The following is a 12,059-nucleotide window of genomic DNA, read 5'->3' on the forward strand; positions in this document are numbered from 1 at the left end:
AAATATGGTGTAAATGTATGTCAAATCAACACTAACATCCAGATTACCCAAATATGACAATTACTCTTGGAGAAATATTTTGTGCTGTGAAAAGTCATTATGTATTCTTAGAGATCTTCATAGCTTATACAGCTTTTGTGTATAGCTGCAGTTACAACAGCTCATCGACCTTCTTTTGTAGTGACGGGTTTGCATTTCACAGCTTTTTAGGTCACCTATTGCGATCGCCTTTTGACCGCCATCGTGCGTCCGTTAACAATTTACAATTTCGATTTCTTCTACAAATCCCCTGGACGAATTTCAATGAAATTTTGCAGAAACCTTCCATGGCCAAAGGTCAACCAAAATTGTGAATTATGTAGTCCCCAGCCCCCAGGGGCCTGAGGGACGGGGCCAAAAAGGGTCAAATTGACTAAAATTTCAAAAATCTTCTTCTCATGATCCAGATATGGTAGAATCAAATACTCTTCATAGATGGAAGGATCCTAAGTTTCTTTACCAAAATTGTGAATTTCATGAGCCTTGGGTCTCATGTTTCCCCCTCGGGAGGGGACAAATTTTACTCTTGTTTATATAGGGAAATCACATTTTGGGCCAACATTTGTTTGATTTCCATTGGAATTAATTCAAACTTTGTAAGCATTATCAGTATTGGATAGAAGTTTGATGGTATGCTGATATAGCCCTGACTGACCCCCAGGGGCTGATAGGTGGGGCCAAAAAGGGTTGAATTGAATGAAATTTCAATAACCCTCTTCTCAAGACCAAGATATGGTAGATTCAAATACTCTTCATAGATGGAAGGGTCTTAAGATGCTTTACCATAATTCAGCTGACTGACAGAGCCACTATTTGTACATAGTACATATACTACCAGATCTTTCACACTAGTTTTGCATAACATGTACGTAGTTACCTTTGTTACAAAATGATTTCTTTTTCATTTGGCAACATCGATAACATCAGTTTTTACATAACTCAGGTGACCGCTAAGGCCCATGGGCCTCTTACTTCTTGTTATTTAGATTTGCAGCCAAATTTAGCATATGCACATCTACCCACTTTTGTAGCTATAAGCAGTATGCTTCCTAAAATTCCTCTAACATAATGAATTTATTTCTTGAAGTCAATATTTTTTTTCTTATTTTTCATTTTTTTGTGCAAATATTTTGAAGTTAAGCACTCCTCTTTCATTGTTTTATGGAGGAAGATATTTTTTTCTGATATTTATATCTCCTTATGTTGAATTTCACATAAATTTGAAAATATTTATTTATTTTATCCAACATCAGAATTTAGAGACATCTTTTAGCTAATATGGGCTATGGGCTCATGATCATAGCATGTTTGGGAAAGTTATAGGATTGCAGAACTTACAGAAATAAAATCTGAGAAATGGAATGCTCAGATCCTAAAAGGGGCCGCTTATAAGTCGGATACAGTACTGTGCCTACACACATACTGGGGAGGATCTTTTCCATTGATTATTTTTTATTAGGTAATAATTTGATATAATGCCCACTGCTGTAGAATTTTGTTATGGAAAGAAATTGTGTTGTGTGTTTTAGGTACCTGGTCAGCGGCCATCCTCAGCAACCAATCAACAACAGAGGAAGCCTTTGTATGGCAAGAAACAGTACAGCAATGCAATCAACAACCCGTCAGCAGGTTCTCACAAGGCCTACTTCGGCAGTTACAATCAGAACGTAGGCACCATCTCCTCCTCAGCGCTAGCTTCACTTCAGGGCAAGAGGTCATGATTGGTGAAGGGGGCGTGATAGGGCTCTGGCAACGTGTATGGACCACAAAACATATTCATGTCTACATCTGACCTATGTATGTTTTATCTGACGCTAGCTTTCTTCCTTTCACTGAGAATTGGAAATAGGTTTTTGTTCAACTGTTATTGGTTGAATGTCTGTAAACCATCATGAGGTGACTGAAGGAATAGGTTGACATTTTTAAAGCTAGATAAGTCAGGACTGTTCATTGCTCATTTGTTCAGGGTTGTCCGAGTAATAATGGTCACAGAAAAAAATATTTAGGTGTGGTTTAAAGGAAGCAATAAACATGTCCTTAAAAGTCAGATTTTATTTTTGAAAAATTGGAAAGTAAATTTAAAGATCTGTAACAGATCAGGAAGTTGCTTTCTACAGTGAGATTTGTAACAAAAGAATTCATTGAGATTCACTAGTAACTAGAATCTGCAGACAAACTGTATATTGTCACCTCCACCAGAAGTATATATACAGAACATAACTGACAGATGATATAGTTAACTGTCTATTTAACAGTTAGGTGTAAGATAAAAAAAAAAAACACCTGGAATGTAGTAGTGTGGAGTTAAGCTAATTTGTGACCAAGTGAAATATCAGGTTGTATCTGTTTTCCTTTGGAGAACTGGTTGGTGTTTTTTTCTGTAGATTTTACTTGCCACAATTTATTGGAAATAGTACAGTATATTTGGCCCAGTAAAGCCATAGGAGACACTGTTTTTCTGAGTTTGGTGAAGGGTTGGGTCACTGGGATCACACAAGGATAGGGGGCACTTTTAATATCCCGTGCTTACTGATGGTCTTAAAAGTTATAACTATAAGACAGTTCTACTGTTCAAGAAGCAAGGTCTAGGGAAAGTAATAGCTGTTAACTGTCATACACAAGAAGACATTAGTTTAGCATTTAACAGTAAGGCCCAACCTTTCATTATTTAAGTTCATCAGATGTTGGTTTAAGAATCATGTTATGAAGATTCTAATTTCATGGCTTGATTTGTTTTACTTGACTATTTTGATGTTATATTCTGGCATTATCTCTTCATCTGCTATAAATATGATAAAATAAAATAAAGAGTAAAATTTGGGTACAAATGTGATACAGATTTCACCCCCTTCTCAGGGATAAGGCTGCCCAAGTCTAATGCAAGTAACATGAAATATGTATCCCTGCAGCTACACATTACATTGTCTACCACCCCAAAATGTCGCCCCAAGTCTAAGATCACAGTTAGGGGTCAAAGTTCTAATGATATTGGATTTACTGCCCAAGGTTTAAGGTTGGATTTCCCTCATTAACCTGGTACTTGTTATCACTGGACATTGTGTCACACACTACTTAATATGGAAAGGCCAAGGTCACAAGTAGAGGTCAAATCACCTTTTTTTGGAGTCTGGTCATGTGTGCAAATAATATTTATTTGTCTGCTGAAGGGCAAGGTTAGTGTATTAATTTGGGTTTGCAGAACTCTGACCTTGTGTGCATTAGAAAATGTCTTACATGAAAATCTTTTTGAAATAGTGTTGCATGTACTATAACAATGATTTTTAAAATCCACAATATTTTGCTTGCAAGGAGAGGAAGTATTGATTGCAATGAGAAGGAGTATTTGTAAGGGCAGGTGTGAGAGGATAAGAATGACAGGATTTTTCCTGGTTTGGACAGACTATCTGGATAATAGCAAAGTGATTGCATGTGAAACTTGAAGAATGCTAGGGTAGTTTTTATATTTTCAAAAGCTGAACCATTTCCTTCTATTCTCTGATTTTCCTCAGTTTCGTTGGAAAACGTAACGTTTGGAGGAGGAAGTTGTCTTCAAAAAAGGTGTAACAATCTGACATAAAAGAAAATTTGAGTGCATTCGTAACATTTATTTTAAAAGTCAAAATTTGCACTCGTGATTTTATAAAAAAAAAAAAAAAAATGTATTTTGCATACTTTAATGCTTCTGAAATGGTCTACGACAAGGATTTACACAGAACAGTTTGAACTAGGTTTTTGCTGAAAATGTGTTCATTAAAATACCCTCAGTTGAGTAAAAGATAAAATGAGGCTGTGGAAGTCCAGGTAGGACTACCAGTGTGTTCCTCAAATATATGTACCAACACGCACCTCACAGAATCAAACCATTCGCACATGTTGGAAACTTCACTTTTTGTTGTTGTGAGAACATTATTTTAATTTTAAATATTGTTAATTTTAAATATTTTATGATGACTACCCATAGTGTGATATAAGTATAGTATAAACCGTCACCATTTTGCCGTCCAATATACATCACCAATATTATCTCATGATACATGTATACATCCTGTTTTATGTATTAAATAATTATATACATATAATGTACTGTGTGCCGAGGGTTAGTGTATTCTCAAATTGAATGATATATTTCAAATTATCCACATTTACATTCCAATGTTTTTATCATTCCAGCAACGGTTGATTGCATTTCATAGAAATGGACTTTTTTGCTGTTATATTTTTCATTATTTTATATTCATTAACTTCTGATTTCGATCAATAACCAATTGATCAAAATATGTATACCATAATATTGGGTTCTATCAGATGTTGAGTTAATATGATTGTTTCTTTTTGCTTTTTAGAAATATTGCCTTTTTATATTTGTTTGAATCAATTTAAGAGGACCACTGTGTAAAACTTGATACATACTTTTCTGTTTAAAGATACCTCTCTTATTTTTTTAGTCCATTTTTTTTTATTTAGTTTTACACACAACGTGATACAAAACACTATGAGTTGACTGCCGTCCATTATTGTATAATATATATATATATATATGAGTAAAAAAACTTCTGGTCTCTTAAGGTAAAGGATATCACTGAGATAAAATGTATTACCATTGTAACAATTAAGAAATATTTCAATAAGTTCTTTTCTACAAAAAAGAAATCACATAAATTACATGTTGTGACACATTTAAAAACTTCTTTGTTGAAAATTTGAAAAGAGAAATGAAAAAAAAACAAAAACAAAAAAGTGCAAGGTTCAAACTCAGTACCTATATACTTCCCACCCTACATCTACAAATGTTGCTACCAAGGATTTATAAATGCATTGCATCAAAATGAGTCTATCAGCTGAATTACCTGCTGAGGAGGAAAAATGGAATGTAGAGAGATGAATACCTTTACAAGGGAAGTAACTCTTCATTAAAAACAGCTCCAAGTGAAATCCTTCTTTTAACTGATGTAATACGTGGTACCATTTACCTTAGAAAATAAGCCTGTGTCTTAGATAATAAGCCTGTGTGATTTTACTGTGAGTTTTATTTTTCTGTCGGAGGAATGAATTTTACATGTATCAGGTACATATATTCAGGAACATAATCAGTTTCTGAAATATTTTGTGGCAGATGTTAGGTAATAATGATTTATCTCCAAAGCAAAGGAACTGTTTAATTAATATAGAGGTTACATGTGATTGCTACAGTATGAAGCATTTTAAAGGAAGTCCTTTGATCTTTGTTGCTGTTTCTGTTGAAGCATTGGTAAGAATTTGATCATTTAAAGATGTGATATGTGTTGGAAATGACAGTGTTTTTGAATGAAATACTTCAACCTATTCACTATAGACTTTGTGAATGTTTTTGGTTATTTGAGGAATTGAAAGCCTTTTTGTGATCATGTAGAAAAATCCACCATTATCTGCATGTGAAATTGTTCTATCTGGCTGCAATTTGTTTGAAAAGCAAAATTTTTAAATTGGTAAAAAAATGTTTTGCTATTTCATCACATGATTTGTGAAAGTAAAATTATTTTGAAATAATTTTTAAATTGCAGCAAAATTTGCCAAATATAATATATAGTAATACACCATTCCGTCCCAGTATTGTTGATCCCTGTTTGGGCTGTTGACTCTCACCGCCGATGAGGTCGTTAATAAGATTATTTGTTGTGACTATGTAATTTATGAAAAAGATATATATGATGAAACTTCGATGAGATATATATAATTTATTTTTTATTTTTAAATTAAATTTGTACATTCACAGCATGTTGCAAATATCTGTATTGTACATAAATTGCTATGACTAGATGCAAGTGTAACTTCAAAAGGTCTTGAGTGGAGTGTCAATGTGATCAAACTCAATTCTTGAAAAAAACGTTCACCTTACCACTAAATGTTGTAATATATAACATTGATACTAACACGATTTCAACCATCTGATCATCAATTGCATATTACGTGAATCTGAAATTTAGGAGGGTGTAGAAAGGGTTTGGATTTTTTTTAATTGAAAACATCCAGGAACATATGTAAATCATTTCACAATGAAGTACATTTTGTAATCACATTTCACTAATAATAACTGTATATTGGTGTTTCACGTTTCCTTATGAAATGGTTGTGATACCACTGATTTTAAACATTATTTATCATATATTTGTCCTTTTAAATCATTTCTTAATTCAGTGGTCATCACTAAATCACCTTTTGGTCAGTAAAGAGTGAGTATAGCCTATTATAATTACATTAGTAGGGAGAAACCATATCCTGTTTAATACGTCGTGGATAGATTAACCTAGTAGATCTGTACAATAATGGCCTCTATTACCAAGAAGGGTAATAAGGCAAAGCTGGCATTTGAATACTCGTAGAAGTTGTGTTAAAGACTAACAAAGACTGTATGTAGTAACTGACACAGTTGTTCTGTAACTAGGTTACTGACGGCCTGGTTAATCTGTATCTAAGTCATTGACAGGCTTGACTGGTCTGTATGTAGGTCACTGGCTGAGCTGTATATAGGTCATTTAGAGTTTGGCTGATCTATATGTAGACCACTGACTGTCTGGTCAGTCATTATGTAGGTAACTGATCCATGACGGTCTATCAAAGTCTGTGCATAAGATACTGACAGTATGGCAGGTCTCTTTGTAGGTCAAGGACGATCTGGCTGGCCTGTATGCAAGTCTGACAGGTCTGTATGTAGTTTACAGACAGTATGACAGGTCAATATGTAGGTATAACTGTCAATCTAGCAGGTCTATATGTAGGTGTTTGACAGGCCCATATGTAGGTTACTGCCAGTCTAGCAGGTCCATATGTAGGTTACTGACAGTGACAGGTCCATATATGTAAGTTACTGTCAGTCTGACTGATCTTTAGGTAGGTTACTGACGGCACAGTCTGACAGGTCCATATGTAGGTTACTGACAGTCTAACAGGTCCATATGTAGGTTACTGTCAGTCTGACAGCTGGTCTATATGTAGGTTACTGTCAGACTGACAGTAAGTCCATATGTAGGTTACTGACAGGACCATATGTAGGTTACTGTCAGTCTGACAGGTCTATATGTAGGTTACTTTCAGACTGACAGGTCCATATGTAGGTTACTGACAGGTCTATGTAGGTTACTGTCAGACTGATAGGTCTGTATGTAGGTTATTGACAGACGGACAGGTCTGTATGTAGGTTACTGACAGACGGACAGATCTGTATGTAGGTTACTGCAGCTGTCAGTCTGACAGATATTTAGGTAGGTTACTGACGGTATCAGTCTGACAGGCCCATATGTTGGTTACTGACAGGTCTGTATGTAGGTTACTGTCAGACTGACAGCTGGTCTATATGAAGGTTACTGTCAGACTGACAGGCCCATATGTAGGTTACTGACAGGTCCATATGTAGGTTACTGACAGACTGACAGGTCCATATGTAGGTTACTGACAGGTCTGTATGTAGGTTACTGTCAAACTGACAGGTCAATATGTAGATAACGGACAGTCACACTGGTCTCCATGTAGTGTATTAGCCAACAATGTCAGATCTTTCTTTTCTGTTTTTTTTTCCTGGTCAAGCTTGATGCTATATGCCAGAAATGTTTACGAATTTCCTTGTACAATGTATTTGGAAAATGAAAATAAAGATGAATGACAAGATATTTTTTCTTGATTTGTTTTTGGCTATTTGAAAAAGCATACAATTTTTTTATATATTTATTACATATTTAAAGAACTGTGTGAATCGAAGGTATTGATTTGATGATTTTGATCATCACCATGCTAGTTACTGAGCCAACTTGTTTTCATTGATGTATTTCGTAACATCATGAACTATTGGACTACAGGCTGAACGCTCTATACTTATATATAACTATATGGGAACCGATTCAAAAGGACAACAACAGGAACTAAGGAGCTACCACAACAGAAATACGGTCATTGTTAACCCGCAAACATAAAATGTATTTGGTTTGATCTTGAGTAAACAATCGGGAGGTTTTCGTGGCTAAGTTTATCTGAGAAAGGTAATGTTTTCCTCAATGAATCGGCGTGTAGTATTCAGAAGTTGAGGCAGTCATCATCGTTATGAACGCAGTATTTGTTGGGCGTCAACCAGAGACGTATATAACACACGTCTCTGCGTCAACTAGGGGAGAAACAAGCCTAATGTATGCTTTTGACCACCCACGGCTTTTAATCTGGTGTAATGTACAAATCGGTGTCAGAGTTGAGGGATCTAGCATGGCACCGAGGATGGGAGAGTTAATATTCAATGCATTTCCTGAGATACTTTCTTCACCGATTCCGACATAAAACTTCTCGCATGTGACAAATATCGAACCTAACATTGGTTTGGATGTCGTTAAAAACATAAAGTAGGAGAACATGTACAATTGTACAGTGAATAGTAGTGCTGGTGAATTTTAGACAATATAAATGTAATGTTGCAGTTGTACGAGCTAAATGAGGAGATGCAAAGATTTATAGCAAACAAAGACAAAGAAAAAATGAAATGGAGATGCGACAAACACCGGAAAACCTATCTGTTATAAAGAGAAATATTTTTTTGTATAGTGTGAAACAGAAAATCAAACAGCCATCTCTCAGCTACAAGTCTTTGTTACTGACAAAATTGAACTCAAAAGGAAAATGTATATGAATGTTTCAGGAAATTGGAATAAATACTGATTTGACAAGGGCTAAGAGGGAACAAAAATAAACGTTTGTAGGAGGAAACCAAGGTAAATTAGGAAACAGCACAGGAAGAATACTTTACATGCACAGTTTGGTGTCCCTCATGAGTCAAATGTGATGTAAATTAAAAAGAAAAACTTGCTCGTAAACTGGCCAGAAATACTTTTTAGATAATAAACCGATATAATTTTAGCAGATGGGTATTATTAAGCATGTTAAATACATCAATCTATTTTAACCAGTAAGATGGGTATACTCTCGGAACAATGCAAAAGCAGATAAATTACCCAAAGTGATATGCATAATTATTAAATTAAGTATTGAATGTATTACTTTATATTATTATTACTATTATTTTGGCACATCATGGCCATGGCTTCGCCCTATCAAGTCTTATACTTTTGCGCCCGATGAAAAACAATATCAGGTCCTTCCAGAGGAAAACATCTTGAATAATTATGTGTCACATTCGTAGAAGCGTTAAATAAGACATTCATTTGCATTGTAATAGACAAGGACATTGATGCAGTAATCAGAGTTTTGTTTAATCATTTTAAAACCCGAAGGCGAATCCAGTTGGTCTAGAATTAAGGGTAAGCGTTACTTACACCTCAAGTTTTCACCAGTCTGGCTGTCTCCTATCAAATTTAGGAAAATAATGTAGGTCAAGAACGATATTGGGTACCACGAACATGACCTTACTTACGACATGCTCCTGAAATCGTAATTATGGAAGTTATTTTGTGATGACGACGAACGTTTATTTAGCATAGTATGAAACTTGTCTGGTAAATAACCCTGGCATATTGGCCAACGGGACGCATTTATTCAAAAATCCTTAGTATGATAATAGCAATCATGTATAGAGCATTGTCTATCATGTCTAAGATTTTAGATGACATGATTTCTTGCATTTTATGAAAGACGTCATGGTGGTGCAGTACATGCTTACAATCGGGAGCAAATGGCTTCACCTCGAGGTTATTGTTATGATACAACTAGAACCAGATCTAGTCCTTATTCCGTATTTGAGTGTTGACGTAGTGATATATGTGTCTTCTATATTACGTTAACCCACCTCATCTATGGCATTAACAAAAAAATAGTAAAAACAAAATGGAGACATGCTAGTCTTGCTAGACATGCACAATATTGAGATGTGTCATGGTGGGAACTATACATTCACTCCATGAACACAAAATGTTCAATATGTGACATTATTATTGCATGTTATACACCGTTCTATGTAGAAACTCATATGATTGTGTCTATTTATTCTTTTGTTCTGTAAGACATACGATATTTCCGCATTTTAAGAAAATAATATAATTTAGTCTGTGTTCGAAATATGACCCAGACAAATACATTATTGTATATTTAATGTGTAAATATCTGAATAAATATGTATTTAACATACTATGTACGATACCCAGGCTGTAATCGTAATAATGACCTAATCTGTTTGGGATGGTCAGTCAACACAATGGACAAACAGAGCGCGGGCGAATGACTCGAAATAAGCTTGTCTCTGGCTAATTATCCGATAACTCCCTTATCTCACCCTACATAACACATCCACCTCGATCTGTAGCGGGTATACTCATACAAGTCTATATATGGTAAACAAAGGGGCCAGTTAAAGGGGAACAAGAAATGAAAGAGATTTATATTATATTATCCTATTTTTTTTATTATTTTTTTTCCAATCTGCATGCTAGCTTAAAATATTTTAAAAAATGCAACGGTAATCCAACTGCAAAACACCTCATGCCTACCTTTTTCTTTATATTATTTATGAAGATGCTTCCCTTTCGTTACCTTTGTTGTGCTATAATAATAAGTTGTGTTGGTATATTTGGTATGCCAGTTTCACATGTTCACAACAGTCAACGTAGTCGCTCAACACGGTGAATCATTTGTACATTTTTTTCGAATTATGAAATGATTTAGTTGATTTGTGGGTGGATTCCGTAGTAATCTTATTGAGATAAAACAAATCCAACATTCTATAGCATTGTCGTTCACCCTGGGAAGTAGTAGCAGTTCTATATAGAACAGAGGAGTTTTACAGAAAGCATCGTACTTTTCCAGGTAGGTCACCTTCCATTCTAACTGTATATATAAGATGTTGTATCTCAAAGCAACTTTTGATAAATTGTACTTGATGAACTTCCTTCCGTTTGGCTGCAAGCATGGTCCCCATTTTGGTTTATCGATTTCCACTTTTCAAGTTTGCAATTATAAGCTATATAAATATTTTCTAAATCGTCCTTTCATGTTGACGTCAAGGTAATATTTTGTTTTCAATTTGTCCATAGTTTATGACTGTTTAGTAATATCATTTTGTTTAAAATTTGTCTCTGTGTGTTGACGCTTTGGTAATATTTTTTCTTCAAATTCATCCATGTATGTTGGCGCAATGGTTAATTTTTATTTTATTTTTCAAAGCTATCCTGATATGTTGACGCTCTAGATTTATTTTATTTAACACTTGTCTCTGTGTGTTGACGCAATTGCGATTTTTTTGTATTTTTTTAAACTCGTCCGTTATTGTTGACGCTGCAGTTATATTTTTTCCAAATTTGCCCTTGTTTGAAGAAAGTTCAGTAGTATCTCATTTTCACATATGTCCTTCTGTTTTGAAGCTATGATAATGTTACAAAATTTTCCTTCTTTTTTCTTTTTTTTTAAGACGATATTGTAATATCTCACTTTGTCCTTGTTGATGCTATTTTGATACTATTTTATTTTCAAATTCAATTCGTTCGTCATTGTTGACGCTGCAGAAACATTATTTTGTTTTCATATTTGTCATATTTGTCCTAGTTATTACACTGATAATATTTCCATCCCCACAGGGAAATATGTTATTTCTTTGTGTTAAATAACATAAGTGTTTTTTATAATGCTCATTTGAGTGCCTTGTGGTTCTGTTGTCACTCTCCGAGGTTTTGCTGTGAGGAAGTGACATTACTAGGATTGCCGGGTGTTGGCGAAAACGCAGCAGACGCTTACTTTTCCAGAACACCTGATCTCCTTGTACTCTTCAAGGGTCTCCATCTCTCCCTTGTTTATGTTTTACCCTCGTTTAATCTATTATACATGTACATGCAAATTATGGTTTTGTCGACACTATGGTATTCTCTTGTTGTTTTGACTCTGTGATAATGTAACCAACTTGTCATCTCTCCCTTATTTGTAAACAGTATTGTTATATCTTACCTTTCTTGGTTAATTGAGGTATTCTAATTCTATATACATTTTCATATTTCTACGGTTTTTGACAGCATATTAATATTGACTTGTTTCAAATTTCTCCTTTTTTGTTGACGGAATGTCAA

The 12,059-nt window shown here is 34.6% G+C and overlaps 1 protein-coding gene across 5 annotated transcripts in view; it reads left to right on the forward strand.

Moving 5' to 3' along the window:
* The window catches only part of LOC110466668 (extracellular signal-regulated kinase 2-like), a 28,345-nt gene extending 20,663 nt beyond the window's left edge, over positions 1 to 7,682 (forward strand). For 3 of the 5 annotated variants that reach the window (XM_021523339.1, XM_021523341.1, XM_021523340.1), the window contains one exon: positions 1,569 to 7,682. In XM_021523339.1, the coding sequence (XP_021379014.1) occupies positions 1,569 to 1,760 (192 nt within the window). In that variant the 3' untranslated portion in view covers positions 1,761 to 7,682. The remainder of the gene's footprint in view (positions 1 to 1,568) is intronic. The other 2 variants (XR_002464758.1, XR_002464757.1) reach the window with 2 other exon arrangements.
* Positions 7,683 to 12,059: the final 4,377 nt, after the last annotated feature.

The sequence above is a fragment of the Mizuhopecten yessoensis genome, unplaced genomic scaffold, assembly GCF_002113885.1.
Source record: "Mizuhopecten yessoensis strain PY_sf001 unplaced genomic scaffold, ASM211388v2 scaffold11141, whole genome shotgun sequence".
NCBI classification, from domain to species: Eukaryota; Metazoa; Mollusca; class Bivalvia; order Pectinida; family Pectinidae; genus Mizuhopecten; species Mizuhopecten yessoensis.